Consider the following 22,968-nt stretch of genomic DNA (forward strand, 5'->3'; position numbering starts at 1 on the left):
AAAAAAGAGTAAATAATGGGCTGGGAAGTTGGCTCAATGGTAAAGCGCTTGCCTTGCATGCCTGAGGCCCTGGGTTCGATTCCTCAGCACCACATAAGCAAAAAGAAAAAAGCCAGAAGTGGCACTGTGACTCAAGTGTAGAGGGCTAGCCTTGAGCTGAAGAGCTGAGGGATAGTGCCCAGGCCCAGAGTTCAGGCCCCACGCCCGGATCCCCCCCCAAAAAAGAAAAGAAAAGAAAAGAAATGTACTCATTATCTTATGTATGTAACCTTAACCCCTCAGTACGCCACTTTGACAAAAAAAAAAAATCTACAGAGGCCAATTATTGTAGAGTTTGCACAAGAACAACACTACTCGGGCAACCATCTCTTTTGATTAGCAATGAAGCAAATAATCCAGATCAAGGTCTTGAGCTCAGTGATGGGCTACTTTGGAAGAATGCTTTCAGGTGTGTTTCCCCAGGTCCTCTGGCACACTTAGTAAAATGTTATACTCCTGCTGCTCACTGGTGGCTCACACCTGTAATCCTAGCTACCTTGGAGGCTGAGATCTGAGGATTATGATGCTAAGCCAGCTGGAGCAGGTAAGTCTTTGAGACTTTTATCTCCAATTAACCACCAGAAAGCAGGAAGTAGAATTGTGACTCAAATTGGTAAAGTGCTAACCTTAAGCAAAAGTGCTCAGGGATAGTGCCCAGGCCCTGTGTTCAAGTGCCATGACCAACAACAACAAAAAGTATACTCTTGTTCCATATGCTAGATTGACTGCCTTCTAAATAAGTCATAATGAGTCTTGCATACAATAAAGTTAAGAATGTTTCAATATCCGATTTTGTGTTTTGGTTCCAACATCTAAAGTTCTAGCATTTCTCTTCAATTCATAAATTGGGATCAGTTGTGGGGAGGGAGAGAACCTAAAAACTTTCTCTAATGTCAATTTCCTGAATTAAGAACTTTGAAAAAGTTTTCTTTGAGAATAGTGTACACGTAAGTGGCGCTGTGGCTCAAGTGGTAGAGAGCTAGCCTTGAGCTGAAGAGCTCAGGGACAGTGCCTAGGGCCAGAGTTCAAGACCCATGACTAACCAAAAAAATAAAATAAAATAAATAAAAGAAGTGTACACAAAAGATGGAAACAGGTCTGTGGTTTTCTTTTTAATAAAAAGGTAATTTTTAAATGTTTCTAAAGGTTTTCAAGTATTCCAGAGTTTAAACATGTCTACTTCATGTTAGCATTTAAATGCTAACATAGTTATAGACAACGTTCTTCCAGGAAGAGAAAATATTTTCTAAGTACATCATTATTTTGTACATAAGTTATTCTTTGCTTCTATATAGTTGGTTTCAACAAGATATAGATTTTTAAAAATATAGCAAAAATACATTTCTACTGAACATATGCAGTTGTTATTCCCAGGTAATGACATTACCCCTAGAAATACCAGGTAACAATTATTTATACAGTATTTACATTGTATTACATGTTTAAAGTGATTCGGAGATGATTTAATATATACAAGAGGATGTGCATGGATTATGCTGAAATACTATGTGAGTTTTATATAAGAAACTCAAACATCTGTAGATGCTAGTTATCAATTGGGAATCCTGGTACCAGTCCTCTGCAGTGTCCAAAGGATAATTAAGACTGTTTATCAGAATAATTAAAATATAATTTTACTTTATCTACATGTTAGGACTTATGGTTCTGATTTCATGCTTGAAATTGTCTTTCATCTCCTGAAAAATCTCAAATGGAAAATTAGCAAGCTTTCTTGCTTTAATTCCCAGTTCAAACCTCCATGGTTGGTAAGCTCCATGGGGCACACATTCAAGCTTGTTTGAACCTTCAGATCATAAGATAGTGTCAGAAACAAAACATATCATAATGTATTAATATCTAATATATAATACAGAGTAATTAATGGTGAATGGATGAAAAGTACTTATTTTGTATATTATTCAGTACAATTGTTACTTTTCCTAGTCATTTTAGTTTTCTCAAAAGAGTTTCATTTAAGTCTTGCAATCTATCAAATGGTGTACTGCTAATAGTTTACTTAATTTTATTTCTGTTTTGTTAGACATTTTTCATTAGAAATGTTAATTCTCAATAATTTGCTTCTATGTGGGTTCAAGATCCATTGTAAAAATTTAAGTGAACTATAAAATCTAATGTCAAAAGAAACCTGAAAACTCTATTAGAGGTGACTCAATAAAGACAGTGTAATTTTATGTATTTTGCTGCTGAAATAAAATAAACATATAAATAAGAGTTTTGAAGATATACTAACATATTCGTACTTCCTCACCTCTTCCATTAGAAAGTGACAATTGTACAGATTATGCAACTCCAAGAATTTTTCTTTCCTTTCTTGTAGGAATGAAGTTTGAACTCAGGGCTCTTTTCACTTGAGCCATACCCTCGCCCAACCAATAGATATTCTTCAAAGGGGATTGGAATCAACAAAGTTGCATTTTCCCTATTGGATTTTTTCTGACTTTTCAAGATTATATACCCATGAACAAGAGGGAAAGAAAGGCCAGCCACTGGTGGCTCATACCTGTAATCCTAGCTACTTAAGAAGCTAAGATTTTTAGGGTCAGGTTTGAAGCCAGCCCAGGTAACAAAATCCATGAGACTCTTATCTCCAATAAATTATCAAAAGGCCAGAAATGGGAGAGTATCTGAAATGGTAGAGAAACATCCTTGAGCAAAAAGCTAAAGATCAGTGCCCAGATTCTGAGTTCAGGCCTCAGTACTAGTACCATAATAAATAAACTACTTATAGCTAATATAAATTAACAAGGAAAATGAGACATATCAACCATTAAATTTGTTTATATCTTTTAACTTACTTAAGTACTCATACAAATTCTAAGTGCAAAAAACAAAGCATTAAAAAAATTATTTGTGGTGCAAGAGATCACACTCCTAATAACACATGATAATCAAGACTTTAGCATTGAGCTAGCCCCTACCCCTGTTTTCATGGGACATGAAAATAAGTTTTCATGGGCATATTTTTATTTCACTTACTTATTTTTAATATGTTATAATTTGAGATATTAGAGATATAAAAATTAAACTTTCTATTTAATTTTTTTTTGCCAGTTCTGGGGCTTGAACTCTGGGCCCAGACACTGTCCCTGAGCTTCTTTTTGCTCAAAGTGAGTGCTCTACCACTTGAGTCACAGTGCCACTTCTGGCTGTTTCAAGTTGTTTATTGGAGATAAGAGTTTCAAGAATTTCCTTCCTAGGCTGGCTTTGAACTGTGATCCTCATATCTTAGCCTCATGAGTAGCTAGGATTATGAGCCACCAGTGTCCAGCTTTTAAAAAAAATTCGTATTTTATTGTGAAGGTAATGTACAGAGGGGTTATTGTTACATAAGTCAGGTAATGAGCATATTTCTTTTTGAACAATGTCCTTCTCTCCCAGTTTTCCCCTCCTGATTCGCCTCCCCTTCAAGTTGTATAGTTCATTTCTAACATAGTGACTAGTGAGTATCACTGTGCTTCTTTTACTCTTCCCTAAACCAGATAAACTTATATACAATACAAAGAATACAGAAATAAAAAACAGTGGCAAAAGGGAATAAATCAAAGAAAAAGAAAAATGAAAAAAACATAAACAGTACTGTAAAAAAACCTTGTTTCCATTTTCTGGAGTTCATTTCAGATAGCATCATTTTACATAATGATATGCACATAGGTATGGAGCCCTTGTGATCCACTACTAAGAATATCCTCCTTTCTCCTCACTGTGTGAATGTTTAGAGTACTGTTTAATTAATCATGTCCAACTGCAAAACAAAAAAAGTATCCAGTACTTTGAACCATGGTTTCTTCCTCCTCTTCTCCCCTCCGTTTCCTCTTTTCTCATTTTCTCATTTTCCTTCTCTCCACCTGGTTCTTCCTTCTTCTGTTCTTCTACCTCATCCTTTCTCCTCATTTTCTTTCTTCCTTCTCCTCCTCCTCCTTCTCCTCTCCCCTCCTTCTCATCCTGTTCCTCCTCTCTTTTTCTTCTTACTCTCTTCTTCCTCTTCTTCCCCCTCCTTCTTCTGTTCCTCCTCAATGGACGTTTTCAGATGGATGGTGAAACAGAAAAACAACCCAATTTGAGGAATTTAATGCCTTTAGAAAAGTGGCATAACTGGTTATCTTCCTTAGAAACAGTAAATTGAAATTTTATTTCATCAGAGAAAAAGAATAAGTCTCAGACTTATATGTGGGTAAAGGAGGAAAAAGGATACAGAAATTAACAGCTGACTTCACAACCTGCTCTCAGGAAGAGGGACATTATTTGTAAGTGAAATAATTTCTTCAAACAGCAGGCGGCGCTAATGCATCACTAGTGTTTCTTTAAGGGTGGTTAATGGCTTCAGTTGCTGTGTAGCATAAGAATAATATCTAACCTTCAAACTACAAATTTGGTGGTTATATTTTTATGACTATATGATATTTAAGATTTTTAACTAGGCAGTATAGGTTAGTGATTTTATATAATATTTTGAAAGATACTTAAAACAGAATTTGTAATGTAAGAAGTGATTTTCCTTAGCTAATTAATTAAAAGTGAAACAAATATAGTAACTAACTGTTGTAGGCATAAAAAGAGAAAATATACAGCAAGAATTTAGATTTGCATTACCAATTACATGTTTAAAAAAATTAAAAGGCCAGAATGAATTTTTTAAACATAACTCTTAGCCAAGTGCCAGTGTCACTATAACCAATTCTAGCTACTCAGGAAGAAGCTGAGATCTGAGGATCTAGGTTCAAAGTAAGCCCAAGCAGAAGAGTCATAAAGACTCCATCTGTAAAATAATCAGCAAAAAGCCAGGCTGGACATGAAGCTCAATTGGTAGAGTACCAGCCTTGAGTGAAAAAGCCAGGTGAGAGCTAAAGGCTGAATTCAAGCTCTAGAACTGGGGTGAGGGTGAGAGCAGACAGATACCTTGTATCAACTTTTTGCTTCTTTTTCATATTTTGTGTTTTGTTTTGCTTTTGTTGTTGCTGTGTGTGTGTGTGTGTGTGTGTGTGTGTGTGTGTGTGTGTGTGTGTGTGTGCGCGTGCACATGGCAACAGTGTTAGTATCAGCACTTGAACTCAGGGCCTCTTACTCTTTCTCACTTGCTTGCTCACTGCCTACACTAGAGCCACACCTCCAGTCCAATCTTGGTTTATAATTTGACTTTACAAAACCACAACCTATCTAGCCTTACGCGTTGCCAACCTCACTCCTGCTAATCACAACAATGTTTTTTAGCTCCATTAGTGCACTATAGGACCTTTGAATATTCAGGTCCTGAAGCTTGAAAAGCTCTACCTCCGGGGATATGCTTCCTGCGCACGGTCATTTCTCCACAACAGCCTTCTCTACACAGAGAGGCTTATGTGCTATTTGTGTGGTTCCCTATCCTTTTCTTTTTTGCCACATAATGGACTACTTACATGATTAACTAATATAATCATATATAGTTGTTCTATGATTGATTAATATTATAAATATTTAAATTTCAATCAAGAATTGAATATTACATTATTAACATGTCTATTATCATTCTAACAGATTGGTGGTTATAATGTAATGACAATTATGATCCTATGATGTCAATTAATATACTATTTAATATTAATATATATCCTGGAAACTTCACAAGGAGAGATCATCTCTTTTCTGTTCACCCTTCAGTTTCCACTGCCTGTTAACAGGCAGGACCTGTGCAATCTTCTGCTAAAATAAAATCCCCTAGGCCAAATGACTTCAACAACAGAATTTACTTTCTCATTGTTCTAGAAGCTGCAATCTGAGCTCTGAGCGCCAACATATCCGTAATCTAGGAAGGGCTCCCTATCTTGCAGACGGCTTTCTCTTTTAGCGTTTTCATGGTCTCTTTCTTTGCAGTGTCACAGCCTTACTGGATTACATTAGCCCAGGCTGAACTGTGCAGGCATTTACAGTACAGTATTCATCAAATCAGGCTTTATAGGTTTGCATAGTTTCAAGTACAGTTTAAAACTCCTAGATATTGGAAATGTGGTGCTGGTGGTTGTTGTTTTTTCTGTATTATTCTCTTCCATTGCATATCCCAATGCATCAATGTCTTGAATGATTTCTGCTTAATGAATGAATGTGTGAGAGCTCTTCAGTTAAAAAGAGGGCCAGGCACTCTGTGTGGTGGGTGTGTGAGGTTCAGGATATCCTGAGCACAAAGGGCATCATAGCTCCTGTGAAGGTTAAGCTTGGCCCTTAATCCCACAGTCCAGTCCCACTGAAGCCATACTGCCTGGCAGATGGAAAACTTGGGCAAATTAATTAACCCTCTGTGCCTCAATTTATCTGTGAAGTACAGATGATAGATTATCTTCCGCAAATAATTATTATTAGTAATAATATAAATAAAGCCTATGAAAGAGTATGTAATCAACAAACACATAAAAAGTACACTGCATCATTTATCATCAGGGAAATGCAAAGTAAACTTTTAGTCTGAATGACTAAAATCATAAAGACTGAAAATACTATGTGCTGGCAAAAGAAGTAGAGCAACTGCAATTCTCACACACTATTACTGGAAGTCAATGTTCACTTTTAAAACCTATCAGAAACTTCTGAAAAAAAGAATTTAACCTGTGACCCAAGGAAAAAATATTGCTATGACAATATCAAAAGAAGTAGAATACATAACCACAGAAAGACTTGGACGAATTCTGATAGCATAAAACTGGAATACGCATATCTAATTTATAACAGAATAAATGTATATAGTCATACAGGAAAAAAGATGCTTGTGTTATATTCATAAAGGGTTTAGCATGTAGTAACTACTGATACACACAAAACACAAAAATGTTCCCACAACAATGTGTGGAAAATAAGCCCGGCACAAAAAAATTGCATGCTCTTGTATTCCATTTGAATGAAGAACATGAACCAGAAGCTCTAGTCTAGAGAAACAGACATGAGGATAACAGTTGTTTCCAAGGACTAGAGTGTGACCCCCCAAAACAGGCAAGACAAATTGTGGAGATGAAGGAAATGCTGCATTTGGTGTTGTATCACAGATGGAGAAATGTATCAAGCTGTACATAAACTTTTATTCTATAAAAATCATATCAAAATTATATCTAATTAAAAGTCTTTAGCACAAAGTTTTGTTTTTCTATATGCAAAAAAAAACCATGTGAGTCTGGCACCTGTGCCTCTTGTCCATAATCCTAGCTACTCAGGAGGCAGAGATCTGAGGATCATGGCTCGAAGCCAGCCCAGGCAGGAAATTCCATGAGACTCTTAACTTGCCAGGTTGGTGAGCTATCATTTGAACCACACCTATAGCCCCAAAGATGCCTTTTGAATGCCATTTTAGACCATTTTCCCTTGTGACAGATAAGGTAGAATCTCAAGGAAGCACAAAGGGGTAAAGCATGTTTGTGGTATAGCATGCCTACAGCATTCCTACACTAAAAGACTGGTGAAGACTGATACTCACCTTAATCACCTGGTTCTCAAGGTAATTCATGAAGCAACCAGAAGTTGCTATACAGTTTCTACATTTCCAACAACGAAGAATACTTCTTTCTTGTGGATTATGTGTTTTAGTTGTAAATTCTTCACTTCTTTTCATCTGTGGAAACAGGGAAGTAGTTTTAGAATGTTAAAGTATGTCCAATCTATTCCCAAATCCATACGACAGCAGTAGCTATTTGTTGAACAGAAAAAAATAAATCATTCATGGAAGTGCCTAGAGTTCCCTGTCTCCCCACCACTACCACTGTCTGTGTCTTGACCCAACATCTCAGAGTGTCTTCATTGCTCTCAACACAGCCATATGAAAGATTATTTCCAGTAACCTGAGCCCAGAGAGGGCTATGGATATTCTCAAACATTGATGAAAGTATGAAGATACGTCCAAAATCAGCGAAAGCCATTGGTTCTGGCCAGTTATTTTAAGCCAAAATTCTTGAAATCTGTATATGAACTCCTTACTTGGTCCCTTTGTGTTGACATACCAAGATGGCACATGCTTTGCCTCTAGACAGATATCTCTTTGCTCTTGCGATAGTCGATGATAAGCTGCAGCACGCAGTAAGGGCACCTAGGAAAGGCTGCACACTCAGCACCCTGAGGTTGAGTGCTGCTGTCTGTGGAACCATAACTTGCCCTGTTTCTGGACTCCCCCTCATGGGCAGCTTCAGCAGTGGGAACAGCGAGGTGAAACATGTGCACAGGTTACCAGGTTGAAAATTCCACTTGATGATGATGATGATGATGACGATGATGAAGATGATGATGACGATGATGATGATGATGCATTGTGTTTGGCTTATTTTCTTTGGAAGCTGACTTTATCCTGATTCCTTTCCATTTGCCTCTCACTAAAAGTGACAAAATACACTAGTTGAAGAGTAAATTCAACAAGTTATTGAAGTGGTTTTAAAAGGGTTATGACAATGGATTGTAAATAGAATGTTTTGAGCAAGGCACTAGTGGCTCATGCCTATAATCCTAGCTAGTCAGGATAGGGGTTCAAAGGCAGTTTAGGAAGGAAAGTTCATCTTTATGGGTTCATCTCTAACCACCAAAACATTGGAAGTGGAGTTGTGGCTCAAGTGGTAGAGCACTAGTTTTGAACAAAAAAGCCCAGGGACAGAGCCCTAGGCCCTGAGTTCAAGCCCCAGACCTGCATACATGCACACATGCACATACACACAATGGTATTTTGAATAGCTATAGCATTAAAACTGAAATAAAAAATTCTTTACTTTTTAATTAATCCTGTGAGAATTGGAAGGATTTTACATTTATAGTGACAATTCTTTTTCCTGAAAACAATAACTTCTCTTTCATAGGACTCTGGAATTTTTCTATATTACATCAAACACCAAAACTCAGAATACACTAACCAATTTTTTACTGCATTTTTATACCTGAGAATTTATGTCAGTACTTCGATTTGGATCAATTTGGAATGTATTTACACTAAGATGTGAGGATTCCCAAGTCAGCTACAGTACACTTAACAACTTGCCTGGTAATTATTCAGCATAAAGGAAGGCAATGTTGAGTCCATCCTGATCACATTTCTCCATTTGTTTGTTCTTTCATTGTTCATTCATGCAACATTTATTGAACGTTAACTACATGCTGAAGAAGGGTCAAAGTTGGGGAACACATAGGTAAACAAAACTTATTTTCTGGCTTGGAAGTACTAACTGTGCTATCTATATAGATCAGTAGCTTTCTACCCTGGCACATCAGAACCACCTCAGAAGCTTAATATAATAGTGATATATAAATCCCACTCTGAGGAATTTATTCTAAGATGAGCAAGGGAGTAGGAAAAAGTATAATTAAAAACAACAACAACAATTGGCAAGGTAACCAATTGTGTGGTTAGGGTGAAGACAGATATGCATGTCACAACTAACAAGGAAAGACCATAGATTATAACCAAGTTTAAAGGAACTGTTCTTGGGAGGGACAATAAGCCCCACCCCTTGACGTACTCAATACAGGTCTGATCTTCCACTAGTTAGGCTCCAGTTCTCCTCTCACGGGCCCAGGTTTATAACGATGAAAACCCAGTTGCTCACTCTAATGAAACTATCTCCAATCAGCACTAGATTCTTTTTTTTGGGGGGGGTCCGGTTGTGGGGCCTGAACTCTGGGCCTGGGCGCCTCAGCTCTTCAGCTCAAGGCCACTGCTCTACCACTTGAGCCACAGTGCCACTTCGGGCTTTTTTTTTCTGCTTATGTGGTGCTGAGGAATTGAACCCAGGGCCTCAGGCATGCAAGGCAAGCGCTCTACCACTGAGCCAACCTTCCCAGCCCCATCACTAGATTCTTTAGATGCAAATAGTCTACATTCCTCTCCACAGATGAAGCACCTATCCCCCCAGTTCACCTTCTCTCACTATATACACTCTTCAACTCTTTTATCCTCATCTTCTCTCTAGCCAAACAGAAACATCAGGCAGGGGTCAGATCAGAAACTCCAGATGGGGATATTCCCCATCCCCAGATGCCTGCTCCTCTCAAGATTCTTTCATGTCTACTTAAGTTGCATATAGAAGAAAAAAAGCCCATAGTTTTCTATGGAAACTATTGAAAGTCACTGAAAAATATACCTGATCTGTGTGACAACCCTGACACATTAGTGTCTTCTAAATCTAAATATTAGTTTTGATCTTGTTCCAAGGATCTAAACCAATACTTTCAACTTATGGATACCAAATGCACAACTCTACGTGACTCTCCATCATGGCTTTGATACTGATGATTGATTCATTCAGTATGGCTCTGAGAAAACCTACAGGAACTTTACAACGTGGGGGGATGAGGGGAAGGGATAGTAGGAGAAAAACAAAGAAAGGGGTAACTGCTCGGAAAGAAATGTACTCATTACCTTATTCATGTAACTGTAACCCCTCTGTACAGCATCTTTACAATAAAATAAGATTTTTAAAAAATGTAACAACAGCCAGGTACTGGTGGCTCATGCCTATAATCCTAACTACTCAGTAATCTGAGATCTGAGGACTGTGGTTCAAAGCCAGCCCAGGCAGGAAAGTCTGTGAGACTGATGTCTCCAATTAACCACCAGAAAAGCAGAAGTGGCAGTGTGGTTTCAGGTGGTAGAGTGCTAGCCTTGAGCAAAAAGAGCTCATGGACAGTGCCCAGGCCAACTTTACAATAATATCCTACTAGATAGTACTGATCCAGACCTCCTTGTATGCTGTGTCTTCAAATACTTGGTTCTTTCTCACAAGTAAAATCTCATCTGTCATCTCCTGAATGATATGGTATAAGGAATGGATGGAGAGTTTATTTAGATGTAGGTCACTGGGCCACAATCGCATGATCCTAGTTCAATGTTTCCGGGGTAAGACTCCAAAGTCTGCTTATTTAATAAGCACACTAGGTGATTCTGTTACAGTGATCTGATGACCACACACAGAAAAAGACCAATCTTCAGAATATAGCCTAAGCTCCTTCTTATGTCAAAGACATTCTTTCAGTAACATGAGTGCCCCTTGTGATAGAACTTCTCTGAATCTAAGTGTGGTAATCAGTCTCTACATGTGATAAAAATTGCATAGAACTAAATACATATCAGAAGAGTATATGAAACTTGTGGAATCTAAATAAATGAGTAGAAGGTGTATGATATCACTGTGAATTTTATACTCACAATTCACAATTGATTTTTAACGTTATCTGAAAGTTTTGTTAATCACAAAACCTTGCAAACTCAAAATTATAGCCATATATGTATCAACTAACTGTCCTGACATAACTGTATACTTTTCTAACTTTTCACTCATATTTTTGGCCATGTGATTTTGGTTGCTTTGTCATGATAACAACGTTGTGATATCTTCTAGAAAGAATAATGATAATTCAATTCCTCATCTGTCTAAAATAATAGTCCTTTACTATAAATACTCCTATGCAAGTCTTTGCATATTTCACTAAAATTTTTCTCTGTTATTCTATCTTCAATTCTCTTTTTACAATGGCATTTCCCTTTCCCTTGAATTTTTGTTAAATAATAGTTCTCATCCTTTAACGCTGAAGCCAAATTTTCTTTTGTAGTCATTGCCAGGGGAAATACAATTATTCCCTCTGTGTTTCCTAGCACTTTAAATCCACCTCCATGTGCCACTCATCATGTGGTATCACACTTACCCCTGTGTGTGAACCCTGAGCTTCTATAAAGGACCACACTTTACATATTCCACAGTCTCAACATCAAACATGGTACCTACCTAACAGTAAACAAGCAAACAAAAACATCAATGATTGCTGAAAACAAATGAATAAGATATGGCTGGATGACATCTGAGGATTAAAGTTCAAAGCCACTTTAGGAAGGAAAGTCTATGAGACTCTTATCTCCAATTAACCACCAGAAAATCCAAAGTGGCTCAAAGTGATAGAATTCTAGCCTTGAGTGAAAAAGCTCCCAGAACAAGATATGGCAGAGAGCTCAGCTTACACTGTCTCCCTCCTCCCCCAATACTACATGTTAATTTTCTCAGGCCAGTTACAGAGATGAACCAAATAGAGTGATTTTGCAATAGACAAGAAGACCCTACTGGGAAAGATGCATAGCTGTGTTTATGTGTATCTGGGTTGAAAGAGATACTGGAGACTGTCCAATAGTGACTAACGTATAGAAGAACTGAGATGGCTTTTGTCAGAGAAGTTATACTCAGAGAGACCTATCTCTACACAATCTAAGGAACTTATTTGTGGGCTGCAAATTCAAATTTATTTCTAATTCAGCATTGTATGCAATAGTGTTGCTTGCAGGAAGAGAGAATCATAGAAGTAAACAACTGAGATTGTTTTCTGAACTCTGTGAAACTTTGGAGTCTAAACAAATTTGGGTCGTACAGACCACATGGTTTTAATACCATGAGGACTCTGAGTAGCAACCAGAGAACTACTGAAAGGATCACAGAAGGAACAAAGGTGATCTTGAGAAACAGTGTATTATACTATGGAAGTTAACTTATCGCTGAGTAGAAGCAATGTTGACCAACAAACAAAAACAAATCACAAAACCTCCAGTAGTCCTCTTTGGGTGGAATTCCTGTGGGCCCACTGTGACAGGGACTTCACATTCTTTGCCTACTTCTGGGTAGTCATCTGTCTTGGCTCCAAGCAACAACTTTGCCCCAAAGGCCAAAGATGGAATAACCTGAAATGGAGGAAGCAACTGGCTTCACCCTCTGAACTTGGTAAAACCTTGCTGAATCACCGTCTGGGGCTGCTGACACCTTAAAAGATGTGATAGAATCTTTCCATGTCTTTTTTAATCCAATCTGGCTGTATCTCTGATGTTATAAGCCTGTCTCTATTCCTAGTTTCTTCTGAGAAGGCTTGTTAAATTATGTGCACTTTCTTACTAGAGAAATTCTTCAGAAAAAGCTTCTATTTTTTTTTGTAATGTGGGAATGCTAAGGATTTTCCCAATTCTAATTTAGTGTTCCTTTATGCTTAACACTTAACAAATCTATCTCCCATTTTCATATCTGCTCATAAGCAGAAAGAGAGAAACCAAGCTATATATATCAACTCTTTGCTTAGAAATCTCATTTAAGTTTCTGATGTCAATACTCCTAAATTCTACCTTTCACAAAATAACAGAATATAATTCAGTCAAGTTTGTCTCTTTATACCAAGTACTGCTCTTTCTCTCCCAAACGTTGCATAGTACATTCCTGATTTCTTCTGAAGACTTCACCAGAATTACCTTTAACATTCATATTCCCATCCATATTCCTTCTTGACAATCTGTACTTTTGTTTTCTTTAACAGATATGTCAAAATCCTTCCAGCCTTGATACACTATCACTTCATATGTTTAGGTATTTGTTACAGCAGCATCCTACTTCACAATACCAAAATTCAGTATGATTGTGCATGGGCTACCACAATTCATTGTCACAGGCTGGATTCCTGATACATAATTTTATTTTCTCACACTCTGGAAGCTGGAAATCCTAGATTAGTGTTTATTTCTGAGACTTCTCTACCTACCTGGCCTTATCTCCAAATATAGCAATATGAGGGGTTTAATATTTTCATTTTTTCAAATGGGGACACAATTCAGTTCATGCCAAAACAATTCAAATCAATCCACTCGGTTGTAATATTGTTAGAGTGCTCATGTTTTACTTTGTGTGCTTTTGGGTATAAGCTATGCATAAATGCATAACATAAAAGAGGAAAATATTAAAGTTATAATTTCCCAAAAGAAAAAAAATATTTGCAGGTGGGGAAGGTGGCTCAGTGGTAGAGTGCTTGCTTTGCATGCATGAGGTCCTGGGTTTGATTCCTCAGCACCACATAAACAGAAAAGGCCAGAAGTGGTGCTGTGGGTCAAGTGGCAGAGCACTAGCCTTGAGCTGAAGAGCTCAGGGACAGCACCTTGAGTTCAAGCTCCACATCTGACCAAAAAAAAAAAAAAAAAAAACACTTGTGAAAGAATCAGATAAAACAAAAAAATTAAAAAATGAAATGACCAAGGCATATGGAGCTCATGTGTCCATTACCAATATATGTTCTCTTCTGCCTCCTCCTCCTCCTCCTTACTTTCCTTCTTCACTTTCTCCTCCTTTCTGCTGCCCAGTATGTTACTTTATTTTTGCTTGTAGGCACCACAATATACTTACAGCCATTAGACTGTGGCATATGCCATCCCCTAAAGCTTGTATCACTAGAAGGGTCTCCGTGAAATGAGGAGACTTGCTTTTGTAAAATATTTAAGAAATAGTAATCCTTTCTTTTCAGTGTAAGATGGAATCACATGGTTAGGGAGGACACAGTGATCTTAGAAAAATCCCCCACCACTTTGCGGAAGTGGATTTGGCACCCTTGACCATTGAGTGGGATGGAATATTGCTGATCCTCCTGGTATTTGTGATCACAAAAAGGAATATAAAGCAGCCACATCCAAGCAGGCCACAGCAAAACAGTGATAGCACTTTAATCAATGATCTGTGAAATGTTAAAAGGGCTATAAATGTAAACGACTGAGTTTCCAAAACAACACTCAGTTTGCTTTTGAACCATTTAAGAATGCATCAGGAAACTATGTTAAGTAGAAACGAAGGTAACTTTTTACAGTTATAACTAGACTCCTGTGGAATTTAGGGGCTCTACTTACCTCAAAAAATATTTTTGTCGCCTGTATTATGTAGTGAAAGTTGGTTATCAATCCAAGATCTGTTTTCCATTAGCTTTCAGTCTTTATCAGACACTTCATCTGCACCCAGGGTTCTTTCTATATTTCTAAGCTTAGCAGCTGCAGTGACATCAAAAGCTTCTAATCTATGAATACTAAAACCATTGAAATCATGAAATTTGTAGACTTTAATCTCTTCAGTAATTATTGGTGTTAAGTAAAGTGAAGTCAAACTTCAACAGTTCTGAGTATACACCTCAGTGTTCATATCCATAAACCCATTTCCTGTAAAGTGTCCAAGGTCTCTTGATAAAGTAATATTCAATAACCAAACTGCCTTATCCCCAACCAGCTACCTCCTGCACTCTTTAATTCTATTTCTTTTATCCTTGCCCTGGGATTACTGAGTTCTTAAGCATTATACAATGCATCATCCATTTTGATGAAAAAGCAATATTAATTTGACACTTATTGCAAGGTACTTTCTACTCTGTTCCATAGGTTCCTAAAGTTGTGTGTGTTTGTGGGGTAATAGGATTGGACCCAGGGACTCAAGCATTCTAGGCAAGAGCTCTAATACTTGAGCTACATCCTCTGTAGGGTATAGGCTATTACCTTATATACTCTAACTGACCTAAAGTTCTCTCTTTGCAGACCAAGGGAGAAATATCATTCCATGAATACTATAAACAATAACAAACATGAGATCAAACAATAATTATGGTGCTAGCTATCAAATTTTACTTTATTAAAATTTGAGGCATTCTATAATTCTAGCTATTCAGAAGGATGAAAATCCGAGGATTATGGTTCAAAACCAGCCTGGGAAACAAAGTCCACTGAATAAAAGACCATTGGAGGTAACTACCAAAAAAGGCAGATGTAGACCTGTATGTAGATCGAGTGGTGGAGTGCTAGCCTTATGCAAAAATGTTCAGAGATAGTGCACAAGTGCTGAGTTCAAGGCTCAGGACTGCTTCAAAATCATTGAGGGATTTTATATTTAAGTTTTAGAAATGCAAAGTAAGTCATTTTGTTTTCCTGCTTCTTTCAGAGGCATCCCAGTCCTCTGCTGACCAGGTGGCTGGCCTAGTCTGTCCTATAGTCTAGCAATATTAAAGTCCTTCACTTTCTCCATTCTACTCCCTCTTACTCCTGTCCTTGGATCTGTACAAGGCAGTCTTAGGAAAGCTGGTCTACAGCCTCTGGGGAATTTGCTGCCAGGTGTTCCTTCAGGTTTCAGCCTTAATTAACGCTCCTTTCTGTTAGGAGTGGGTCTTTGCTAACCTAGGTATGACAGTCTATTTTCTTCAAATCCCTTTGTTGGATTTCTTTTTGAACAATAATCATACCACTACTTCCATGTTTCTGTTGGATGTATATACTGAGTTGCAGTTTTCACCCCTTAGTATTTACAAGGGATAGGTTCTGTGTCCTAACAGCAGATACCAAAATACTAAAATGTTCTATCCCTTAAACAGTATGAAACATATTTGCATATGATCTATACATACACTCCTTCATATTTTAAATAATATGCAGACTATTTATAATATAGAAACATTGTGAATGCCATGTAAGTACTTGTTATACTATAATGTTGAACCAGTCATGTTTGCACAAATTTGGTAAAGATGTGCTTTCTAATATTTGTAACACAAGATTGGCTGAATTTGTGGACACTGACTCCACAGAGATCTGGCTCTATCATACTGCTAGTAGAGATGCAAGCATAAGCATCATCCAGGCTTACTTTGTGGAAGTCAGGGCACCATTTATTGGCATTGCCAGGATATATTTAGCAAATACCACCAAGAGAAGCTGCTCTTATAAGCCTCACAAAGCCACTGTGAAAATTGACTTTTTAGTAACATCATTACAGTGTTTCTATGATATCATGTGTGTTTTGATGATTCTATACTATTAAATGCACTGTCATTATAATCTCTTCAATAAACTATCAAAAAAATGTATGTTCCCCCTTTTCAATTAACAATGAGCTAAAAACTTGTATAGCCTCCAAATATTTCAACTAAAGTCACATGAAGTCAAGGAGTACGTATGATGATCTTAAAGGTAGCTATTAATTTTGAGGACAGTACTTATTAAATGACACCAAGGCCTTTAATCATGAAGACATTTCTATGTGACAGGGTGGTTAACTCCATTTTATAGATGAGAAAACTGAGGCCTGATGAAGTGAAACAAGTTCTCAAATTATTCTTGAAATTCTATGAGGAGGTGGTTGTTTTTTGGAGCCTGAACATTTTCATGGGTAAGATGGGTAACCAGGGTGGAAATCCTGATGGAGTTCAGTGGGAAGAGGGTAATACTCTCAGATGCTCACTTAATAACACCCAGGAAACCAGCACTATGGGCTGTTCCAACCTGCTGGCCTATTAGCTGGCTATAGTTAGGTAAGTAGAACCAGGAAGCAGCAACTAGTTCCAAAGTAAAAATTTAAGATCAACACTTAGTCTTGATTATCTTTTACGTGACATTAGAAATCCCCCATAGTCAAGCTATGGAATCAGCCTAGATGCCCCTCAAAGGATGAATGGATCAAGAGAAATGTGTGATATACACACAATGGAATTTTAATGATCCATTAGAAAGAATAATACTACATGATTTGCAAAGAAATGGAAGGATCTGGAAAAAATCACGGTAAGTAATGTAACTTAGACCCAGAGAAACAAAGGATATATGTTTTCTATCATATGTGAATGCTCATCTATAGATCTATAAATACATTTTTGTGGTGGCAGCCTAGTGTGCACTAGTATATTATCTGAAATATGGTAGATTTAGGGGAGAAAAGTCAAATGATGTAATTTCTCGGAAAGGCTCACTCAAAGTCCATCAAAACAAACTGTAGGAAATCAGTACTCAAAAGTAGTGGTGAGGTCAAAGGGAGAGGATTAGAAAATGAAGAGGAGGAGAAAAATCCAGTTAAAAATTCAAAGCATATTTCACAAAATTAAGAAACTGAGGGCAGGGTGGGGTTTGAAGGGACAGGGGAAAAGGATGAAAGGGGTAATATTGATCAGTATTCATTATATTCATATACCAGTTTATTGAATAACAACTCCTTTGTGTAACTACCTAAAAGTTAAAAACAAAAGGAAAACAAAGATTGTTTACGCACTCTAAAAATAAAACAGGAGATATTAATTTGTCAGAGTCCACAGAAACTGCACACATGTGGACACAGGTGGCCCTTTTCACTGTAAACTTCTATATCTTTTCTGTACTTTCTTTTCTTTATGGAATATAGATCAAGGCATATCCAGTTTTGCAATTTTATCCTCTTGTGTTTCTAACTTTGTCAATCTCTGCCAGCAACTGCCAGCATTCTATAGACAGCTGTTCCACATAGGCCTCCAGCCTGGGTCTCCCAGAGCTTCAGAGAGACTCTTGCTTGATATACTAAGATGAAAACGTGGCTTACAAACGAAACTGGCCGAACTGTAATAGTTGTTCTATCTGTAAACCGGGTAAAGTGCCGAGGGGCTGCTGACATATATAGGGCTTAGCTTACCTTCTTTAATCATTTTCTATATTCTGAAATTAGCCACAACCCTCAGTAAATCCAGCACCAATCATTTTGTAATACGACTTCCTGTGGTGATTAAAGAGGCTCACCTAGTGAAATCAGACTGCTTCACTTTCTGAAGTTTCTTAAAATTCAGTTATCTGAGAATTGCATTCTTTAAAAGAGCAGTGGTGGCACTTTCTATCCCTTCATATAAAATCCTATAAGCTACAACCAATCAAGTTACTGGCTTAATAAAATTCCTTTTGATGACAAATTTTCTCTTATTTCAGAAGTCCTATTTTAGGATGTCTTAATACTTTTTCATCTCGTATCTGTTCAATCACAGGGGGATCTGCCTATCAAACAAATGGGATCTTGACAGTAAACAAAGGAGTGAAGGAAACTGCCAGTGAGTGGAGTGCTTTTTGGCTCACCTGCTCAGATCTAGTGTCAATGTTGACCAACATTCAAAGCACTCAGTCCCTTTCCCGTCTCTGACACAACCTGGCTCTCTGCTCACTGATCCATTGTTCAGTTCATTTATTTTCATTGTTATTGTAAAGGTGATGTACAGGGGAGTTAAAGTTACCTAAGTCAGGTAATCAGTACATTTCTTTTTGAACAATGCCACCTCTTCCCTAGCTTTCTCCCAGGTTTTCTCTTCCAACACCGCCCCCCACAAGTTGTATAGTTCATTTTCAACATAGTGTCTAGTGAGCATGGCTGATTCCTTTGTTTACCCTTTGTACCACCATATCTGCTCCCCTTTACTTGCCCCCCCCCACAAATAGATGAACTTACATACAAGACAGAAGGTGCAGAAATAAGACAGTAACAAAAGGAGACAAAGCAAGAAGTGACAAGGAGAAAAAAACAAAAAGGAAAATAACAAAAAAAGCCCTCCTCTTTCCATTCCTTGGACTTCATTTTGATAAAAAATAATTTTATATGATCATATGTCCATAGCTATTAAGCCTCTGTGATCCTCTCCTGAGAATACGCTCCTTTGGTCTCACTGCATGAATGTCTAGAATCTGTATAAATCATGTCCAAATATATTTTTTGTCTTTTACCATCCAGTCTGTTTGCTTGTAGATTTCTTTTTTTTTTTTTTCTTTTTTCTTTTGGGTCGGTCATGGGGCTTGAACTCTGGGCTTGGGCATTGCCTGTAGATTTATAGGCACATTCTAGTTACAACAAATGGGGGGAAACCATGCAACCTATCTTTCTTTGCATCTGGCTTACTTTGCTTACTATAGATTTTTCCAAGTCTTTCCATTTCCTTACATGGCTGAGCCAGCCGGCTTCGCACATATCTTCATACTTTCTTCACTGCCTGTTTCACCAGGAGGAGAACTTAGATAACCCATGATAAAAGCTAACTGACACTGCTCACGTATTACCATCCAGGCTGTTGTGTTTCAGATTTTCCAATGCTTTGTAGTACCCACTATAAACATTCCTTCTGCCTAGTGGCTTCCAGGAGATTGCTAGGACAATGCTGCAGTTCCCGCCATACAGAGAAGCATGGGATAGGCAGAGAAGAATGTCTGTTCAGTTTGCTGGTTGGTGAGAGTCTTGTCTAAAGTCCTGTGTGTATCAGGCAGTCTGTATGGCAAGGCAAGAGTAGGCTGTGCAGGTGTTGCTATGAAGGAATTCCTCTTCACCTGAGACCTACAACTATCTGCTTCTTTGGATTAGAAGGTTTTTCCTTTAGCACTATATTTACTGGTTGAGTTTTCATTGTAAACCATATCTTTAGAGGAGCTTAAACTAAATGAGAAAAGGCTACACTGAAAGTTACTAGTTAGATGACTTTTTTGAACCAAGAGACTCTCCTGTACATTTTTAAAATTGAGAATTGTATGTACATTCCAACAAGAAGGTGGGTAGCATGTTTATATCTTCACTGAATTACTCATCCCTTCTTCATTTACAAACATCTTGTAAAATATACTTCGAAAGTGGTGAAACATGGGAATCCCAAGCCTATATGTCCAGTCATAAAAATATTTCAGAAAGTAGAGATGACAAGGTTGATAAACTGGAATAGTAGTCATTCCTTAACTTCTGCATAGGGAAAAAACACAAATAAACTCAAATTCTAGAGGAATAGTTGTGTGAATAGGAGCAAATAGCTAATATTGGCAATTATTTTTGTTTATAAACCAGTACAATAATTTGAACTCAGGGGCTTGTGCTTATTTGGCTTGCTTATTTAGCTGGTACCCTATTAGTTGAAGAACTCTTTTGACAGGCTTTATTCTAGTTATTTTGGAGATGAGGTTTTACAAACTTTTCTGCCTAATGCTGGCTTTGAACTGTGATATTCCATATGTCAGCCTCTAAGTAGCTCAGGTTACAGGTGTGAGCCACTGGTGTCTAGCAAATTCTTCAATACAAATTTTTCAAAAGATAATTTTCAAAAAGAAAAATGAACAAAAGTTATGAAAATAAAATTTGCAGAAGAGGAAACACAAGAGCTATCTATCAAATGAAAAGTATTTAGCCACAACAGAAAACATGAATGATCTTAAAATAACAACTATAAAAATGATATACAGTAACAAGAATCTAGTAATCTGCTATAGGGAAGTTTAAGCACAGGCATTGTATAAAGAAAAATGCAAGATCTAGAAAAATCAAATATATAAACGTATATGTACACATATGTACATATGCATATATACTATCTTTCATTTTTTAGATAGAGTCTTCTAATTTTGCCTGAGCTGGTCTCTATCACCATTCCTCTACTCTCTATCCACGTTGCTGGGATTACAGGCGTGTACCACTATGCTGGCAGAGTTGAGCTAGTAAAAGATTGACTTTAGAGTACACATACAGACACAACAATGAGGAGTAGACAAGCAGGTCAAAACACTAACATTATTATTAATGGTCAATAATAATAAGAATTCTTGATGTTATTTCTGAATCATTATTTCTGACACTAGCTACAGATGAGGCTATTGTAAATACTTAAATATAAAAGTTATGTGTTTCCCATTAGACAAATGGTCTGGGAAACTGTAGGTTCTACTTTAAAGCCAAAAATTCTGACAGTATTTTTTTCAGGATGATAGCTTTTAGTTTTACTTTCTATCTCCATTAAACTTTGAGAAGAAACAGCATCCAATTTACCTCTATCACTGGCTCATAGTCTAAGTCATCCATTCCATGACACCCCAAATTGCTATCCATACCAATTTTGGTCCCTTGGGTACTTTTTTGTACAATTTTTTGAACAGGTCAGGCAGTAAGATTCATGCTTATTTTGCAATGCTATGCAGAAAGAATGTCTTGGAGCTGTTTTGATATACATTTTTAATGATCTAGTAGATTTTTCTAAGATTTCTCATCTAGTAAACCATCAGTGAAATAATCAGGTAGATAACAAAACACAAGGGCAGTTCGATTAAATTTCTTGTTATTTACAGTTATGTCAGGATAAAATTTTTATAAGTGTATGTGGGTGAAGTTTTGAAAAAATGTAACTACTCCAGTTTCTTCAACTAGTTTTAGAAGACACACAATCATCTGTGTCATTTCTCAAAAAAAAAAAATTCCTGAATTCTAAGAAAACAGGATGATAGCTTGGTAATGATATGGTTAATGCTTACTGTACCAAAGATACTTGATTACTAGTTTTTTTTATTTCACTTTTTATATGCTCTATTGTAGACTAGTGCCAAAACAAAATACTTTTATTAAGGCAATTTTAGAGGGCTATTTTGATGAGATAAAGTATCGACTAGACTTTAAAAGAGAAGTACTAAAGAAAAAATGCTTTGTAAAAACAGATACAATGACTCTTTCCTTGAGTCTCTCTTCATAACTTGGCTCTCTTCTTTCCAAAGATGACAATTATAAAATAAATAGATGGGATGAGATAGACATGGACATTAGCTGGGAATCAAACCATGAGCATAACTAGGAAGTCTACTACACTTGCTCCCTTATAAAGGGCCAGTGCATGGGAAAATTGCTTTTCTGCTGATAATCAACTTCATTAGTCTGCATTTCAAAATCTTTGATTTCTCTCAAAGATCTTATTTATTCTCAATTTAAGATTTGGCTGTAGATAAGGGAATGTTTTCCCCCTGACTATCAAAAGATATCGACTCCTTTTTGTAAATGTGTCCCTAATTGTACACTGATTTACTCCATGGAAGGAAGTACATTTGCAGCCATAATACCATCACCTGCTCTCAACTACAGAAAGACTATAGAAATCCCTTCTTCTTCTTACCTCAGAAAATGAGTTCCTACATTTATCACAATCTTTCATGATGATTTGCAGGACTAGTCTAAGACTTCCTTAACTGTTAATACTATTAGAACCGTCACCTGGTACTTACAAACATACAATGTATTCTAATCCTCAGCTGTGTCTCCTCCAAACTGTATGCAGAAGCTTTACCTTCACTGTGGTGATGGGGCATTATGGGAAGTGACTCAGCCATGAGGGTCCTCATCTCAGGGATTACTGTTTTATAACAAGGCTGAGATGCACTAACTTAGGCCCTTTTTTACCCTGCTACTTTGTGCCATGTTAGGAGACAGTGATCATCTTGGAAGCAGAGGCCAGAACCTGGACACCAAACCTGCCAGTACTTTGATGCTGGACTTCCCAGATTCCAAACTACAAGAAACAAACATCTGATGTTGATAAATGATACAGCCTTGGCTATTTTATCATAACAACACAAATAGACTAAGATAATATATA

General features: G+C 37.2%; 1 protein-coding gene across 1 annotated transcript in view; it reads right to left on the reverse strand.

Moving 5' to 3' along the window:
* Positions 1-22,968, reverse strand: part of Rnf180 (ring finger protein 180) — a 123,472-nt gene that overhangs the window by 97,140 nt on the left and 3,364 nt on the right. Inside the window, exon 2 of the mRNA XM_042690907.1 lies at positions 7,493-7,627. Coding sequence (XP_042546841.1) covers positions 7,493-7,627 — 135 coding nt within the window. The remainder of the gene's footprint in view (positions 1-7,492; positions 7,628-22,968) is intronic.

Source organism: Dipodomys spectabilis, unplaced genomic scaffold, assembly GCF_019054845.1.
Source record: "Dipodomys spectabilis isolate Male_0828 unplaced genomic scaffold, ASM1905484v1 ptg000140l, whole genome shotgun sequence".
Classification (NCBI taxonomy): domain Eukaryota; kingdom Metazoa; phylum Chordata; class Mammalia; order Rodentia; family Heteromyidae; genus Dipodomys; species Dipodomys spectabilis.